The sequence below is a fragment of the Dasypus novemcinctus genome, chromosome 2 (genome assembly GCF_030445035.2).
Source record: "Dasypus novemcinctus isolate mDasNov1 chromosome 2, mDasNov1.1.hap2, whole genome shotgun sequence".
Lineage (NCBI taxonomy): Eukaryota > Metazoa > Chordata > Mammalia > Cingulata > Dasypodidae > Dasypus > Dasypus novemcinctus.
The window spans coordinates 76222786-76243193 of NC_080674.1; the positions used below are offsets into that span (position 1 = coordinate 76222786).

Here is a 20408-nt window from a genome sequence, read left to right on the forward strand (position 1 = left end):
TAGGACCATGACACCCACAGTTAAAAATTTCACTTTATGCTATAATCCACCTATATAATTATACAAATGCTAACATATGACAAAAGATTCACAAAATAATTTACTACATGCTGTTCTGATATATTTCACTCTATCCTATTTTGTTAAATAAATTTAGACTGTAATTCATTAATAGTTTCCTTGGCCCCTAATTGGGATGCAACCTATAGTTTGAGGAATACTGAATTGGCGTATTTCTTCTTCTTAACTATTCAGAGAAGTAGGTAGGGCAACACCTTGGAATTAAGGAAAACAATCAAGCAAGCACATTTGTCCATAATATTTTAATACTTTTTCCACTTTTAAATACTGGTTTTAATTTTGTGATTGCAACATGGAAGATCCAACTTTATTACTTTTTAAAAACATCATCAGGATCATAAAGCTATTATAGAATAGTTACACTCTACACACTCCCAAGGTACTTTAAAATGATTATGTTTTTGAATCTGGAGCTGAACAATGACAATAATCCAAATACATCGTCTGTACAACTTGGACTAAATACTGGTGAGAAGTGTTTACCCAGACAACTTATAAGCATAAAGATAACCAGCACAATTTCACAAGAGAACCAGCTCAGTCCAACTAAAATGTTCTCAGTAGCAATTGATACTGATGTTGTTGTATAGGTGTAAAAATTAGATGGAACTGAAAAAAATGGAAAATGCATTCCTTCTTTTCCTTATTTTGCATTCTTCTACTTCCCCTACAGACAGGCCCCTCCTTGATCTAGCTGCCCTTGCGGTAATCTCAAAGTGTTGCAACAATCGTCCTCTACCTCAAATCCAAGAACACAAGTGAAACACTGTGCTCTCATCATGTCTATCTATTGGGTACTCGGGGACAAAACCCCTTCATCAACAAGATTTTTCAAGTTTCTATCACAGCACAAAAGGTAAAGGGAGAAATGTTTTTGCTTGGAGAAAGACGTAAGAAATAATCTGTAGAAGAGAAAACATCATGGATATTCAGTATTTAGGAATTATGAAAAAAACTGTGAAAAAAATTCCAGAGGCTCTGAATATTATCTAAAAGGCCAGTGCTTCTTCAAATTCTGACCTCTTCTGAACTCTTCCCACTTTCCAACTCACTTCTAAATCTGACTGAGCAGGATTAACCCTAGTGAAGTGCAGTCATCTAAAGGTAAAACACATCTTTTCCTTTTCTTTTTTTAATACAAATATTTTTAGTGTAATCATTTTATTTACAGAATAAATTGCAAAAGTACATTATCACATTTAGTGCAAATGCAACTAATAATTAGATTTAGATACTGCTTTGTAAACTCTCCATACCTTTGTAAAATAAAGCTATCCAATTTAATTATGAAACTTGTCTGTTTTCATGATAGTTACTAGAAATGGCAAACAGAAAAACACTTAGAGTGGGCATAAAGAATTATTTTGAAGCTTCGTATCAGTGACTATGATGAGTAAACCTTCCCTCCCCAACCCTCCCATACTCCCATCTCAATCCCAGGCTGACTGTAAAATAAAATACATATTTGAGGTATAAACTTTTCTTTTTTAAACATCACAATATAAAATTTTAACTGTTGATGTGGTAAACTGATAGGATAATTTGTCTTATTTGCCTTACTAGTATTATCACCATATAGGCACTTTTCCACAGAGTCAAATTATGAACAGGATTTTTCTGTAGTAAGGCATAGTTCATGCACATCATATAGAGAAGGGTAAATTAAAAAATAGAAAAGATTTATGGAGCATGAAATCTGCGTGCATATAATGTAAGCATATGTTTTATATGTATTTCTCTCTGTACAGAATTAATAAATACCGCTATATCTGATGCAAGTAATTCACATCCAGGATTGTGCATATTAAGTGATCAGACTAATCCCATCATTAAATTATCACCTTGCATTTAGCATTAAGAATCCATTACCATGTGTGAAATATATACAGGACATGTTCCATATGACATAACTCTTTTCTTTTATAAAATGGGTCTGGATATTTGTGTTTTTACAGAGATGAACAAATCAGCAAAGCATCTACAAAATGTATCTGATATATATAAACAATTTGTGTATAAACACGATGAAAATTTTGAAGTGGGCAGTCATTTCTACTTCAATGAGTACCATTCTTTGCCTCAACTCCAGGCTTCAAGGTTTTTCAAAGATACCTAAAATTTAAAAAGGTACTTTACACTTAAGTTCTGACAGCAACTAAGGGAAGCATTTCAGTTTGAATCAAGCAGAATCCTTTACTGCACTGCTCAAGAGTCTGATCAAAATACAAATAAGAGTATTGCTCACATATTCTATATTTATCTTATAAGGCCATCTTTTAAAGGACCAAAACTGGAATAACTGACATACCTGTTACTGAACACTAGAAATATTGAATCAAATACCAAACTCAAATAGTCTGATTTGCTTTAACAAGTAACAATCATATATTCTCTTATAAATTTCAGGAAAACATGAGCTCATTTTATCTTGATCATTTTACCAGAAAGTAGTCTATATCCACCAGATGTATACATACGTTTCTGTTTGGAGGCAGGCAGAATTACAAACTGTGTTTGTAACAAACTGAAAAAAATCTGTAATTCACAGTACACAACTGAAAAATACAATAGAAATATAAAGATATCTGGGGGAAAAAATAAAGCTTTTCACACTTTCTCCATCAGAACCAAGGTTCTTCATGAGAGTAAGACTATAGAAAAGGCAAAATCACTGGTTATTGACAGCCCTCAGTTATTAAGAGACATTTTACATGACAAATGAATCATTATAGAAATCAGCAGCAATGAATTCTATGATTATACAAAGCAAAAAAGTCATAAAATTCTGGACACAAATCTGACTGTAGGCCTGCAAAAAGAACCTCATCAAGATATTTGGTGCACAGAAAGCACATGCCCCATGTGCATTCAACTGTTGTGCTTTTCTTTTGTGCACAAAACCTGATACAATGGAGGATCTTAGGCCAGACCATAGTAAATTAAAAATTCTGAAAAAGTTTCCAAAAATTAAAGCATCAATTCCTAGATGTGATTCAAGGTTGACTTTTTTCTCTTCTGGGAACAAGCAAATAAAAATATATAGCCATATACATGTAATTTTACATGTATTTATAGTTATGCTGAGTGACGAGAGCCAGCAGGAGACAGCTAGTGTTAATGTTCAGCTTTGCTATTGTAATATTTCTTCATTTTTTGTACACAAGACCAAGGTCTTGGACCACAGACAAGACTATAGATCCTACATTCCAGCTCAGAGCATTCAAATATGTTTTTTTTCTCCAACATGGAATATCACATAGCCTTGCCTTCAGTCACTGCAAAAAAAGAAAATGACAAATATTAAACTCAGCAATATATTATTACCAACAGCTGCAAGACTACCAGAAGAGATTCCTTCTACATACTAAACTTATGGAATACAGAAAATCCCTATTAAAATTTATATTTTAAGGATTTTTGCCTTTATTAATATGAAATTATTAACCTTATGAATATGAGAACTTTCCTATCAGCAAGGGATCAGTAGTTTAAAAATTTTTTTGAAAGCTAGAACACATTAAAAAAAGGGGAATATACTAGCAAAGATGGAAGCTACCAGAGGTCTCTGGATTTGTGCCACACAAACTGGCATTTCTTTTCTTCAGCTCTAAACAAAATTATGCCATACAGTATCATTTATTAAGTTTTAAAATATATGTAAACTATGGGAGAAAGTTCTGCTTTATCTTAAGAAACAAACTTGCTCAGGACTTATCAAATGAGTTTAAGAGTTCTGATTAAGATTGTTATATATCATTAAGTCTTTAAAGAATGTTTCCAAAGATGGATACACACTACTGAACGTCACTATTTCTCTATTACCAAAATTAAGAATGTTAGTAGTCCTACAGTTTCAATGCTAGGATCCACTTCATACATATATCTACTATAATTATTGTGAGGCAACTATTATCCTAGGTATACAAAGATTTTCACCACATTTTAGGGTTTGACTTTGATTCTTTGTTGGAAAGAAGCTAACCTGGACTCAAAGGCCAGTGTAGAGTTTTGGCCAGTGACTCTCTTCAGTTATATCTTTACACACAGAGAAATAATGCTAACCTCTTTCCCCTGAGACTATTTTTGTAAGGACTTCAACCCCTTCCTTCCTAGATAGACAAAAGAAACACAAACACATACACACACACACCCCCAAATAAATGAAGGAAATATCCAAAATCCAACAGCCTCGAGGCAAAAACTATTAATATGTTAACATGTTTCTTTTAAATGTTTAAAAAATTAATCTTCTCAAACATTGTCGAGAGCATGTTATATGTATAATTACACTCTGGTTTGTGTCATATTTTCTACCCTGCTTAGATGAATCTCTGAGCCTCTCTGGTAAGGAAGTAATCATAAAGCAGTAAACAGTTTGAGGTTCCTTTAAGAGCAAGCCTGAGGGTGGAGGTGATGAAAAGAGAAAGCAGATATGTAGGTTTTCTTTAGAAATCTTAAGGCCCTGGGAAAAGACACAGAGCTCAGTAAGGTGACAACTCTATGGCTGTCATCATAGCATCAGGTTTCTTGGTTTAGTTGATAAAATATGGCATAATGACAGAATCAATAAGAAGTAATGTGCCTGGATCTAACCCATAATATTCCAAATTATAGGATATTCTTTAAATAGGCATGTTTATGTTTGAAGAGTCAGAATCTCTGAAAGGTCAAGCTATATTCTAAAACACCAACCGTTCAGATAAGATTGGAACCTGTTTAACATTTTCAAGTAATCTTTTTCCTGGGAAAAGCTAAAAATCTGAGACATCAATACAACACCCTTGTGTTACTCTGTTAAGTTAGTGTTTGAGGTTTTATTTTTAAAGAAAAACATATTATAAACAGCATTAGACAAGAGACTTAATTTAAAAAACCAGTCATTATATAGTTATTGATTATATTGTTTTTACCTAATGAAATGGACTCAAGAACATAAATTCTCAGCCAACAATTTAACATCCAATGTAAATGAGAATGAGAGGACGTTCACATATTCTTGCTTGTGTATCATAATTTGGTAATATCTATTAAAATTTTAAGAGTTCACATCCAAGAGATAGTTCTTAGAACAGAATTATACACATTAAAATTACACTAAAAGAGTATTTTTCAAATTGGGAAAAACACAGAAGTTCTGTGATACACTGTATGAGAAGGTGCAGGGACTCAGGCACTTCAATATATTGCCAGTGAGACGGTAAATTAATAGAGCTCTATGGAAGGCAAAATCTAAATTACAAATGTACAAAATAGGAGCACTGCCACATTTTGTAACTTATCCCACATAGGAACTTTAAAGTACAAAATGACATATGTAACACTGTTACAGCAAAAAATTAGAAAGGCATTATAGCCATTAACAGAGGACTGGTTAAATAAATGATGTTCATTCATACAATGTGTAGGGGATTTAATCATTTCCCCCACAAAAGGCAACTTCAGGTCCCAATCCCTGGTCCTATGAGTGTGAACCATATTTAAATAGGGTCTTTGTAGATGTTATAAGGTGTGTCCAAACTCAATGAGTGCAGGGCTGCATCCATTATGGCTGAAGTATTTAAAAGCAAAGGAAATTGGACAGAGAAAGAGAAGCCATAGGGGAAGGTCCAAAGCTGGAAGACAACAGAACCCAGAGGAGAAAGGAGATGACATTGCCATGTACACTGCCATGGGACAGAAAAGCCAAAACCAAGGATCACTAGTCCCAGTACACCAGTCTTTGTAGAGAAAGCACTGCCTTGCTGACACCTCAATTTTGGGATTCTCCTAGCCTCAAAACCATGAGCCAATGAATTCCTGTTGTTTATGCCGGCTCATTGCATGGTATTTGTTTTAGCAGCTAGGAAACTAAAATACATTGGAATACCATACAGTCATAAAAAATGAATGCAGGAGCTCTATTCTGATCATGGAAAGCCTACCAAGATAAATATGTGAAAAAAATAAGATGCAGCATAATATGTATAGTTATGCTACCTTTTTTTTTTTTAACAAGGAGTATGTGTGTGAGGGAAATACATTTGTTTTGGCTTGTTCAGTCATAAAAATAATAACCTCTGGAAATACACAGGAGAAATTAGTAATGGTAGTTATACACTTATTTAGTGGGAAAACTGGGTGAATAGCAGACAGGGATAATTTTTCACTCTTTACCTTTTCACATTTTTGATTTCTAAATGATGTTAATGTATTACATATTTTAAAAATGAAATAAAAAATGCCAGCTTTTTGCACAAACATGTATATTGCAGCCTGTTGACAGCAAAATGTGGAACCAACTTGGATATTAAGACGGGACTGGTTAATAAACCCTGCAACATTCATGTAACAGATATTAAAATAATAAGATAGTTTTATATATCTCATCTTTATATGGAAAGATATTCAATATAAACTGTTAAGTGAAAAAGGCAAGTTGCCAAACTAACTATAGAATAAACATCTGAGTTTAAAAAAACACTTGATAAAAATGTCAATACATACACAGAAAAGTGAAAGAACATAAAACAAATTTAACAGTAGTTCCTGGGGAAGGGAGTATTATATGGAATTTGCATTCTGAACTTCTATCATTTATAATGTTGGAATTTTAAAAAATAAACAGATATTGTCCTTCATAAGTAGAAAAAAACAATGAAAAATAAGTTTTAAAGACTATAAGCTACAATTCTAACTGGGAATATCAGAAAACACAACTACTTTGAATAATTAACTAAATTTTAGTATCTGCAGAGTCATACTAGTCAAATAAAGTTAAAAAAAAGAAAAGGATAAAATACATTTTCCAGTACCTGTTAATACTAGAACAAAATAGGTTTTCCTGCAGTTTTGTCTTGGACGTAAGAAGTAAAACGTTTTAGAAACTTGGGATACTCTCGCTTTGCCACTGCCCTTAACACTGAAGCTGGTGCCCATCCTCCAGGGTTCACTACAAGATAAAGGAAAATTAAGACCTGTTAAGATATACTTCTTTAAAAAAACAAAAAAGGATATAATTCATAAAATATGTGTGAAGTGCTCAATTTGTTCTTTTGCTTTTAAAAAATTACTCAAGTTGCAACATTTAGGATTTTAGTCTCGATCATTAATTTCTTAATACTAATCATCAGAAGTGATTTGATAGCAAGTAAGAAAGCATTTATTTCATTTCTAAAATGCTCATGTTTCCTTCAATTATATGCATATATAATATAATAGAATATTAGGCTATTTAGAAGAGATTTATTCATCAACCTCTACTATAATCAGATAGCCTTCTGTAACTTATTCAGGCATATTGTTTCTTTAACCATACTAGCAGTTTGGAACTGTATTAAGAAGAGTTAAGTAGAGCCTCTTTTTTTTTTTTTTTTTGAGTATTTGGTGAGAATACAATACTACTGCAAGTAGGAAATGGGGTTAGTAAGGGACCAAAGCAAAGGATGAAAAAGGCTGTCCATCAGCAAACCCATGTGAAATAAATATGCAACTAGGGAAATGGACTTTGGCCCAGTGGTTAGGGCGTCCGTCTACCACATGGGAGGTCCCCGGGTTCAAACCCCGGGCCTCCTTGACCCGTGTGGAGCTGGCCCATGTGCAGTGCTGATGCGTGCAAGGAGTGCCCTGCCACACAGGGGTGTCCCCCACGTAGGGGAGCCCCACGCGCAATGTGTGCACCCCGTAAGGAGAGCCGCCCAGCGCGAAAGAAAGTGCAGCCTGCCCAGGAATAGCGCTGCCCACACTTCCCGTGCCGCTGACGACAACAGAAGCGGACAAAGAAACAAGACGCAGCAAAAAGACACAGAGAACAGACAACTGGGGGAGGGGAATTAAATAAATAAATAAATCTTTAAAAAAAAAAATGCAACTAGCACTTAATAAGAACTAGGATAGCAATGATTCAGAAAACTAAAAAGCCTGACAAGAAGAAAAAGAATTGTTAATTTCCTCTCCCACTTTTGTTTATATTCCTACTTATAAATACATTGTATTAAGCAAATATCTAATAAAATAGCTCTTAAAACAGGTATATGTTAAGTGATCTACAGAGCAAGTAATATTTATCTATCTAGCTCCAGCTTCAGAAGTTCTTCTTTTTAATAAAAAACAAAGCATATTTTATTATTCCAAAAGCAGTAATACTCATTAGAAAATATCAGAATATTGTAAAAGAACAAAGAGGATAAGTAGAAATTCTGATATAGTAGATCTGGGGTGAAATTTAGGCATATGTGTTTTGAAAAAGTTTCTTTCCCAAATAATCCTGATATGCATCTCTCCAAATTACAAATTACTAATCTAAGGGATAAGTACTAAGAAGGCATTTTCTGAATTGTCAGTCATCATGTAGATCATAATCAACAACATCCACATTATGAAAGTAGCAAAAACAAACAAAACCATACATACCATTAGCTACATACGTAATCTTGCATAGAATGTTGTCCCTGCTAATATCCTGGTTTCCCTCTGGTGGGCTTACCAAGGTTTGACATATCATTGCAATATTTATTTTGGCACGGACACATCGATTGTTCAGCTATCCAAAAAAAAGGCAAAAAGTAAAAAGAAACCAGTAGTATGGTAGGTAATATATCTCAATGAAATAAAAAAAAGAAGAAACCAGTATAGTAAATACCCAATGTTTTGTAATCTCTGTTGATCTAATACCACCTAAATTAACCCAAACTATAAGTATTCCCACAATTTCACACAAAAACATAAGCACCAATAAACAACATATGTGAAGGTGAGATGACACCAGGAATGATTTCCCCTCCACTGAAGTTGTAAATATGGAGGTAAACTGAGGTAAAAAAACCACAGAGGTTTTGCACGTAGCTGATAACACCTTAACAAGTAATTGCTAGCAGCATATACTACCCATTCTGCTCTGTTTTACCTATCACCAAAAAGAAAGGAAAAGAGCCTTGCTGGGATGTTCACAGCCATAACTACTGCCCTTAGACAACACAGAGGCTACTGTTCCAAGATGCCCATCCAAAGAAAACAAAATCTAAGAAGCATTATCAAATCAAATACCTGCATGTGGTATTTACTGTCTTTGCTTTGCATTGCCTATTTGGCTTTACATTTTACAATTATACATGTATACACATTGTACTTACAGGAGCACCATCGTGATCCACAGAAAAATTACAAACTATCCAAGTTTCAGGGTCATTTTCAGTCAAGGCTGGTATCTTTCGAATAGCAGAAAGATATAATACATCTCGCTGAGAAGCAGGCCATACTCGCTGTAGAAGGAGTAAAAAACTTCTGAAAATCTGAACTAATTTTCTTTATTCATATGTAACATGGAACTAAGAGAGAAACAAATGTAAAACCAATAACTGTCTTAGTTGAAGATGAAATCTGTCAAATTTTAAATGGAAAGCATCTGAGAATATCCAAAGGATTAAATCCTGACATTATCTAAACAAATATTCTCTTCCTTTTTTTTTTTTTTTCAAGAAAGGTACCAAGGATTGAACCCAGGATCTTGTACATGCGATGGAGGTGCTCATCCACTGGGCTACACCTGCTCTCCTGAACAAATAATATTCTGCTTTTGAGTACAATATTAAACCTTTGTTTGACATGTCCAGAGACTTATAAAAGCAAAGATTTTTGGGGAAAAGAAGTCTGGTTCCTTTGATATTATAATCACATCTGAAATAATTCCAAATAGGTTAGATTGAATCTTTCAATTTTATGGTATGCAAAGAAAAACATATACTATTGGAAAGACATGGAGCCTTGGTCTCTGATAAGTGGGACTACCAACTTTTACATGAAATAAAAACTTTTATCATCTTTAAGCTACTTTTACTTTGGATTTTCTGGTACACACACACATACTCAGTTTGTATTATGCAGTGTCTTTCCTGATTGTGGAATGTAATAAATAGCTGAAAGCTCAGCACCAATACAAGGCAAAGTTTGCAAAGTGAAATGGTTGATCTTTTAAAGATATAACATTTCATGAAATTGATGAAAGAAGTGTTGCAAAAATGCCAATAATAAATGAAGATTTGGCTGAGTTAAACTATTTAAGGTAAACCCACAATGATGATGCTAAGAAATGTAAAGAGGGAGAAAGACTTTAATACTATCATGAGACAAACTGTTCACTTTAAGACTATACTATAAAAGAAGTCAAATTTAAAAAGGACCCACTGAATGTACTGGGGGAGAGTGTGAACTACAGTAGGGTAAACTATTATCGATGTAGTGCAGCAGTGCCACAAAATGTGTTCACTGAGTGCGATGAGTGTGCCACAATGATGGGGGAGGTTGTTGGTGTGGGAGGAGTGGGTTGGGGGGTGGGGAGTATACGGGAACCTCTTACATTTTTTAATGTAACTTTTTTTTGTGATTTATATATCTTCAAAAAATACAATTTACAAAAATGATGTGGTGGGGAGTGGGTTATATGGGAAAAAATAAATTAAACATAAAAAAAAATTTTTTAAAGGGAAGACCATGTACCAGAGTTGATTTTGCTGCAAAAAAAAATTATGCTGAGGCAATCTGTTTATTCAAGGAATTGACAAATAATTGTAACTGTAAGTTAAATTTTGTTACATATAAGACACATTACCTTCATAGATTTACATTTGTTTTTCAAGAAAAATAAAACCTCTATGACCCTCTCTGTCACATGTACTATTTACAAGTGGAATTCCTTCAGTAGAAATGTTTTCTAGGATCAGTTATCTTCAGATAATAAGATTCTTCCGTATCTAAATTTTTGGTCATTTATCTTCATTGTAAATTACTGGGCATTTTAACATTTACTAAATTTTAGATTTCACATTAGACCCCAATTTAAAATCAATTTAAAAAATCATTTTAAAAAGGAAAAAATGAACATCGAATAATATTTAATTAACAAAAAAATAGCTTTTGATGGCTCTCCAAAATATTTATACCCTTTATTTTCTATACAATTTATTCTTTGACAATTTTCCAAAGAGCAGAACAAAACAAGGCAAGAGAAAAGTTATCAATTCTATGATTTTAAATATGTAGAAACCCACAGGAAAAATGAAGTGAAAGGGAGGGAACCGATTTAAATTACAATGTTTCTGTCTGCTCTGGTGTATGACCAACCTCTCAAAAGTCGTGCTCAGCAGTTTTCCCTTGCTTTCAGGATAATTCACTCAGAACACTGATGTATCTATTCATCTTAACATAGGCGAATAATATGATTTCCATTCCACTCGTCATTATTGTCACAGAAAACTATGATTCACTCATATTTGATAATTATCATTTGGTGACCTATAAAGACTAGATGCTAGCAAAATATTTAAATGGATTTCAGTATTTTAGACATTTATAAAGACAAACCCATTGTCGATCTTTATCAAATACACCGTTTCTGGTTATATTTCTTACACAGCTTCTTGTGTGCAAATATTTCTGCTCTATATGAGTTGAATATACCTTTCAACTACATGACATTCATGAATTTCTTTGGATTTTTTGTGGCACTTAATTTCCTGCTGAACTTTAATTTAGAGAACTGTTTATGTGTCTGAGCTAGACCACACTAGGAGTCCTTTTTGGATGAAGAGATCTTTACCTTGTGTGTCTGATAAATGATGATTGCATTATCCGCTAAGGTTTCCACCACATGAAAGTTTTCTATAGTTGCTGAAATGAAGAGAATAATATTAGTAGCCAAAAAGACATATCATTTTTTCCCCAGAATGTGACTACTTCACCTATGTTAAAAGTTGATTATAGGCTGCGGACTTGGCCCAGTGGTTAGGGTGTCTGTCCACCACATGGGAGGTCCGTGGTTCAAACCCCGGGCCTCCTTGACCCGTGTGGAGCTGGCCCATGCACAGTGCTGATGCGTACAAGGAGTGCCCTGCCATGCAGGGGTGTCCCCTGTGTAGGGGAGCCCCATGCGCAAGGAGTGCATCCCGTAAGGAGAGCCGCCCAGCGCAAAAGAAAGTGCAGCCTGCCCAGGAATGGTGCCGCACACACGGAGAACTGACAACAGGATGATGCAACAAAAAGAAACACAGATTCCTGTGCCGCTGACAACAACAGAAGCGGATTAAGAGCATGCAGCAAATAGACAGAGAGAACAGACAAGTGGGGTGGGGGGGATGGGGAGAGGAATAAATAAATAAACAAATCTTTAAAAATAAAAGTTGATTATAAATGGACATTATGGTAAAATGAACAGGATCCTGACCTAACCACTCTTATCCCAAATAGAAGGTAGTTAGCCCTGAATTATTAAGGCTATAGATGGTATCTGTGAGGTGATCACCAGGAAATCTCATTTTCTTTGTCCCAGAACCTATCTTCCAAAGCAAGAAAGCAATTTTAACCACTACCATATTAACTCAGGCTTAAATAGTTTCCTAACATTATGACTACTGCCTATAATCCCTAATTTATTGAAGCTGAATAAACTGTTCTCTCTAGGATTAGGTAAGTGTACCTGTGAAAAAATATGTCAAACTGCTACTGATAAACATCTTATGATGTTTAGAAATATCTGTATTTATGAAATTTGTTGTCTAAAGGGAACATACACATAAATGAACAATAACTCTAAATTAACCACAGCAGGACCTATCTAGGATTTATGATGGAAACAAAAAAAGTCTAAGGAAAGAGTGGTAGATAATATTGAAACTTTCTATTTTAGTTCTGGTTTTTCAACTAACCAGTTCTACAGCCTGTGATAAATTACTTGGCTTCGCTGAACTTCATTTTATTTACTGGTATGTAAAATGAGAAACAATTATACCTATCATGCCATTTTACTGAGCTATCACATTAAATGATATAATCTAATGGAGAGCATCTGTACAGTGAAAAGTTCTATTTAAATGTAAAGTATTATTATTTGTTCCCTGTATGATTTTCCACATGCTTTCTACATTGACTTTGTAAACTACCCAAAAGATGAAGAAGTCAAGGTTCAACTTGATATTAAATACAAAATAATAATTAGATCAAAATATATTAACAGTAGCTTACTTTCCCAGTCATTGCGAACATCAACATTCCAGAAGTAATTGCAGACCTCATGTCCCGTAACACCTTTTACTGCATGGGTAGCTTTCAAAGGATCCAGAACAATCCCATTTTCTTCTACTTCTCTTCTGTATACCTGAAGAGGATATATTAAAAAATATAAATGAAAAACCTCTAAAGTGAAAATTAGAAAGCATGCTTTTAAAATCAGCTGCCTTTAAGAATTTAATTTATGAAAGCCTATTTATGAAACATATTCTAATAAAAGACAATCAAAATAAATGCTAATTTATTAACAGAAACTCAAAATTATTTAAAATTACAAATGCAAAGTACACTTCAACTATGAAAAACATGCATATGTGATAATTGTTATGAGTTGTCTAAAAAATAACCATTACCAATTAAAATTAGGCACTATTTACTAAGCATACTCAAAGACTGGTTAGAACATAATCTCTTTAAGGATACTGATTTTAGGCGGTTTTATTCGACATTATTCCCAGCATCTAAAACAGTTATCTGAAACATAGTAGGAACTGAATTATCTGTTGAATTAATGAAAGTTAAAATAGCAAAAAGATTATAAACACAGATCTATCTTGATTTAAATAGTGAGGTTGTGGGCCTAAAGTGCTGAGTAAAATAAATTTCAAAATTATAGAGGGTTTGCTACTTAAAAGAGCTGTGATAAAGTTCTTTTGAGAAATGTATAAACATCTTGTCATGGGGAGAACCAACTCTCAGCTCTGTGGAGTTCCTATGGTGCCAGACACTGTTAGGTATCTTCACATACAATTTCAGTTTTGCAGTCTCTCTCTCCAAACTACCCTCCCCTACAAATTTACTCACATTAGTGGGACCACCATTTTCCCAGTCACACAACCTGGAAATTCTAGAGTCTTGATACCTCCCTACTTCACACAGCCATTAAGGCATTACTGTTAATTTTCTATGAGCCATCCAACAGCTGAACTTTTCTACTGTTACTAACCTGTTCTAGGTAGATTTTCATCACTTTGTGTCTGACTTCCTTTTTAATCTTCTTGATATCCAGTTTCTTCCCTATCAGCCCAGGTTCTGGTATGCTCCTGAGGGCTATGGAGACACACAGATTCTATGATCATGGCAGTTGGCTCTGGAGTTCAGTGCCTTGCCAGTGGGCCCTACTTTGGAATTGTGTTCCTGAGTGTGATGGAGTTGGACTCAGATGTGATCTCTCTACACATGCCTCTTCTGTCACTTTTACTGAAACCTGTGGTTGGCACTGGGGTTGGTGAACGCTCAGGAGACCTGAATCTCTGGGCTGTCCATGTGCCAGCTGGGTCCTGAGCCTCAGCAGAGTTGCGACACCTACTCTCTGGTTGTTGGACTTCCTCAGGTCAGCTAACAGGGAGGTGAGGACAGTCAACCACCACACCAGGGAATGGAGAGAGTCTACAACTGCAAGCAGGAGAATCCCATCCATCAGCCATGTCGGATCTAAGCCCCCTCTTGATTTAGAGGTACAGTGGACATCGCCATCCCAGGGTCCACAGGATGGAGAAATAAAATATGGATTGGAGTGGACTTACCTGCATTCTACTACAGAATTACTGTGACTGTAGCAATAGAAGAAATTGTATCATTGATGTGGGAACAATGGCCACAGGAATTGCTGAGGGCTGGGAGAGGGAAGAAGAGGTGTGATATGGGGGCATTTTTGGGACTTGGAGTTGTCCTGGATGATACTGTAGGGACAGATGCAGGACATTATATATCCTGCCATAATCCACTAAATGGATTGGGAGAAAATGTAAACTACAATGTAAACTGTAATCCATGCAGTGTTGCAGTGCTCCAAAACGTACTCACCAAAAGCAATGAATGTGCCACAATGATCAGAGAGGTTGTTGATGTGGGAGGAGTGGGGGTGGAGGAGTGGAGGGTGGGAGTGGGGTATATGGGAATATTAATTAATGTAACATTTTGTGTGATCTATGTATCTTTAATAAAAAAAAGACAATTAAATTTGCTAAAACAAAAAAATAATAAAATAAGGAAAAAAAATGCTACTTTGCACACAGTGGATAACCTACCACTATAGACAACAGACTCAAGTCTCCTTATTGGATTACTTTATCTCCCCATAATCCAGCCCCAATTTTCCTTCCTATTGTTGCAGACTGTAGGAACAGTTATTTCTACAACTCATTGCTCCAAGAGGAGGGACTTCATCTAAAGTATCACTCATGGCTTCTCTTCATTCCTCACTTCCTCTTCCCTAGGGGAAGAATAGGGACTTATCTGAATGGTGAGGTCAGGAAGAGTTGAGCAGGCTTGACTCAACTCTTTCTTTCTTTTGCAGAGAGCATATGCTTTGGTCTGCTTTGTGGGTCTGCTTCTGTGGGCAAGGCCTGTGATTGTTCAAGTAGCCAAAGAAAGACATTATGTTTTATTTTGGGGTACTATATGGGCAAGACCTTTTGGCTGGTGATCTTAAGCCATGTTTTCCAATTACCTTATCAAAATTATAGCTCACACTTTGATATCTCATTTGCCTGTCTCCTCTGGCTTATTTCTTAATTTGTTCCATATTCAAAAGGAGAGAAAATCCCAACATCTAGTATTGTTTCTCTTAACAAGAATAATTTCAAAAAAGTTCTAGGGTGTAGGACACCAGGGGACAGCTAGACACCACACAGAAGAGAGAGGCACAGGAATCGCAGCACACTCCAATCAGCATAAATCTGAATAAACCAACTCCAAGACACATACTATTGCGAATGACAAATGTCAAAGATAAAGAGAAAATTCTGAGAGCAGCAAGGGAGAAACAAACCATCACATACAAGGGACACCAAGTAAAACTTAGTGCAGATTTCTCATCAGAAACCACAGAAGCGAGAATACAATTAGGTATCAGACAATTAGGATACTGAAAAAGAAAAATTGCCAGCTGGGAATTTTTTATCTAGCAAAATTGTCCTTCAAATATGAAGGTGAGTTTAAAATATTCACAAGCAAACAGAAACCAGGAGAATATGTAAAAAAGAATTACCTTTCCAGGAAATATTAAAGGGAGCCTTATAACCCAAAAGAAAACGACAGGAGAGATAGGCTTGGAGGAGAATGTGGAAGGCAAGAATAGGAGAAAGGATAACCAGAAGAGTAAAAAGACAGATCAAAATAAGATACGACATATGAAAACCAAAGAGTAAAATGGTAGAAATAAATAATGCATTTACACTAATATCATTGAAAGTGAATGGCTTAAACTTCCCAATCAAGATACAGGCTGACAGAATGGATAAAAAACCATGAGCTACCCATATGCTGCCTACAGGAGACTCACCTTAGACCAAGCATACAAACTGGCTGAAAGTGAAAGATTAGGAAAAAAAAACAAAAAACCTCCAAGCAAACTGGAACCAAAAAGAGCAGGGGTAGATATACTAATATCGACAAAACAGACATCAAATGCAAAAAAGTTATATGAGATTCAGAAGGCCATTATATATTAATAAAAGGGACAATCCACTAGGAAGAAATAACAGTCATAAATGTCTATGCATCCTAAAAAGGGTGCCGCAAAACACATGAGGCAAACTCTGGTAAAATTAAAGGGAGAAAGAGACAACTCTACAATAATACTGGACACTTCAACACCCCACTCACATCATTAGACAGAACAACTAGACAGAAGAGCAACAAGGAAACTGAACTTGAAAAGTATGATTTACAAGCTACACCTAACAGACATACACAAAATGTTGCATTCCAAGTCAGTGAGTTTAAACATTCTTCTCAAGTGCCCATGGACCCTTCTCCAGGATAGGCCACATGACAGGTCTCAGTAAATACAAAAAGACTGAAATTACACAAAGCAACTTCTCATATAATAGAATGAAACTGGAAATCAATAATAGACAGGAAAGGTGAAAATTCACAAATAAGTGGAGGGCTAACAATACACTCCTAAACAGAGGGTCAAAGAATAAATTTTAACTGAAATTAACTTAGCAAATATACTGAGAGGAATGAAAGGGAGAACACAACTTATCAAAACCTGTGGGATACAGTGAAGGCAGTGCTGAAAGGGAAATTTATAACCTTAAATGCCTATATTAAAAAAGAATAAAGAGCCAAACTCAAAAATCTAACCAAAAACCTTGAAAAATTAGAAAAAGAACAGCAAACCATTCCCAAAGCAAGAAGGAGGAAAGAAATAATAAAGATTAGAGCAGAAATAAATGAAACTGAGAACCAAAAAAACCAACATAGAAAATCAACAAAACCAAAAGCTGGTTCTTTGAGAAGAGCAGTAAAATTGACAAACCCTTAGCTAGACTAACAAAGAAAAAAAGAGAGAAGCAAATAAATACAGTCAGAAATGAAAGGGAGGAAGTTATGACTGACTCAAAGAAATAAAATGGATCATTAGAGGATATTATGATAAACTGTATACCAACAAACTAGATAACCTGGATGAAATGGACAAATTCCTAGAAATGCACAACCTACTGATGTTACAAGAAATACAAGAACTCAACAAACCAATCATATTTAAAGAGAATGAATCAGTCATTAAATATCTCCCAACAAAGAAAAGTCCAGGAGCAGATGGATTCACAGGTAAACCTTTGTACAAGCATTTTGAAAAGAAACAACAATCCTGTTTAAACTCTTCTAAAAAATTGAAGAGGAAGGAAAATTATCCAACATCTCCCTAATTTTATGAAGCCAACATCTCCCTAATGCCAAAGTCAGATAAAGATACTAGAAAAGGAATTTATAGATCAATCTAATGAACACAGATGCAAAAATTCTCAACAAAGTACTTGCAAACAGAATCCAAAAGAATTATGTACCACCAAGTGGTTATTTATTCCTGGTAAGGGCAGTTCAACATAAGAAAATGAATTAATGTAATAGTAATACACCACATTAACAATTTAAAGGACAAAAACCACACAATCATCTTGATCGATGCAGAAAGGCATTTGACAAAATCCAGGATACTTTCTTGAAAAAAACAATTTGAAAGATAGGAATAGAAGGAAAATTCCTCGATATGATAAAGGGCATATATGAAGAAACCGACATACATCCAACATCGTACTCAATGGGGAAAAGGTAAAAGCTTTCCCTCTAAGATCAGGAACAACTCAAGGATGCCCACTGTCACAATTTTTATTCAATATGTGCTAGAAGTTCTATTAATAGGTAAAACAATTAGATAAGGAAAAAAATAAAAATAAAAAGCATCTTAATAGGAAAAGAGGAAGTAAAGCTCTCACTATTTGCAGATGACATGATATATTTAGAAAACTCTGAAATGTCCAGGACAAAGCTATGTGAACTAATAAAGGAGTTCAACAATGTGGCAGGATAAAAGATCAATGCACAAAAATCAATGTTTCTGTACACTAGTACTGAACAATCTGAAGAGGTTATCAGGAAAAAAAAACTCCATTCACAATAGAAACAAAAAGACTCAGCTACTAGGAATCAATGTATCCAAGGAAGTACAGGACCTTTATTTAGAAAACTACTAAACAATGCTAAAAGAGAACAATATAGACCAAAACAAATGGAATAACATTCTGTGTTCATAGACTGGAAGACTAAATATTGTGACGATGTCAATCCTACCCAAACTCATTTATAGATTCAATGCAATACCAATCAAAATTCCAACAGCCTACTTTACAGAAATAAAAAAGGCAATTAGCAAGTTTATTTGAAAGGGAAAGTGAACCCAAATAGCCAAAATTATTCTAAAAAAGAAGAATGATATGGGAGAAATTTCACTGCCTGACCTTGAAACATATTAAAAAAGCTACAGTGGTCAAAACAGCATGATACTGGCATAAAGACAGACACATCGATCAGTGGAATAGAATTGAAAGTCCATAAATAAACCCTTACCTCTATGGCCAACTTGTTTTTGACAAACCTACCAAGTCTACATTAATGGGACAAAACAGTCTCTTCAACAAATGATGCTGGGAGAACTGGATATCCATAACCAAAGGAATGAAAAAAAGACCACTATATCTCACGCCCTACTTAAGAATCTACTCAGAATGGTTCAAAGACCTAAATATAAAAGCCAGGACCATAAAACCACTAGAAGAAAATGTTGGGAAGCAACTTAAAGATCTTGTGGTAAATGGTGGGTTTCTTGGACCTTACACTGCAAGCACAAGCAACAAAAGAAAAAACAGATAAGTGGGACTGCTCAGAATTAAACACTTTTGTACCTCAAAGGACTTTGTTGAAAGGGTGAAACGACAGCCGACTCAATGGGAGAAAATATTTGAAAATCATGTATCTGATAAGGGTTTAATATCCATAATTTATAAAGAGTTGCTACAACTCAGCAGTAAAAAGAAAAATGACTCCATTAAAAAAATTGGCAAAATACTTGAACATTTGTCCAAAGAAGAAATACAAATGGTGAAAAAACACATGAAAAAATGTTCAACTTCACTAGCGATTAGAAAATCGCTACGATGAGGTATTTCACATATGTTAGAATGGCCACTATTAAAAAGACAAGAGAACTACAGAGTTGGTGAGGATGTGGAGAGATAGGAACACTTATTCACTATTGGTGGGAATGTTGAATGGTACAGCCATTGTGGAGAATTGTTTGGTAGTACCTAAAAAAGCTGAATATAGATTTGCAATGTAACTGGGCAATACTACTACTGGGTATATTCCCAGAAGAACTGAGAGCTAGACCTAACAGCAGGATATACATTTTCTTGAGGACACATGGATCATTCTCCAGGATAGATCGCATGTTAGGTCACAAAACAAGTCTCAACTAATTTAGAAAGACTGAAATTATACAAAGTAATTTCTCTGACCACAATGGAATTAAGCTGGAAATTAATAAAGGACAGAGAATCAGAATAAGCACAAAGACATGGAAGTTAAATCAAACATCAGTGGGTCAAGGAGGAAAATGCAAAAGAAATTAGTATCTACCTTGAAACGAATGAAAATGGAACACAACAAACCAAACCTATAGAATGCACTGAAAGCAGTGCTGAGAGGGAAATTTATAGCCATAAATGCTAATATTAAAAAAGAAGAAATAGGTAAAATCAAAGACCTAACTGTATACTGAGCAGAACCAGAAAAAGAACAACAAACTAATCCCAAAGCAAACAGAAAGAAGGAAATAACAAAGATTAGGGCAGAACTAAAAGAAATTGAGAATAAAAAAAGCACTAACAAAAATCAACAAAACCAAAGCTTATTCTTCGAGAAGATCAGTAAATTTGACAAAGCCTTAGCTAGACAACAAAGAAAAAAGAGAAGATACAAATAAACAGAAACTCACAAGC

At 34.8% G+C, this 20408-nt stretch overlaps 1 protein-coding gene across 2 annotated transcripts in view; it reads right to left on the reverse strand.

Moving 5' to 3' along the window:
* Positions 1-308: 308 nt before the first annotated feature.
* The window catches only part of CERT1 (ceramide transporter 1), a 149638-nt gene continuing 129538 nt past the window's right edge, over positions 309-20408 (reverse strand). For both annotated transcript variants that reach the window (XM_004466536.4, XM_004466535.4), the window contains 6 exons: positions 13072-13204; positions 11651-11721; positions 9189-9317; positions 8470-8599; positions 6873-7009; positions 309-3356 (listed from right to left, as the gene is read on the reverse strand). In XM_004466536.4, coding sequence (XP_004466593.1) covers positions 6882-7009; positions 8470-8599; positions 9189-9317; positions 11651-11721; positions 13072-13204 — 591 coding nt within the window. In that variant the 3' untranslated portion in view covers positions 309-3356; positions 6873-6881. The remainder of the gene's footprint in view (positions 3357-6872; positions 7010-8469; positions 8600-9188; positions 9318-11650; positions 11722-13071; positions 13205-20408) is intronic.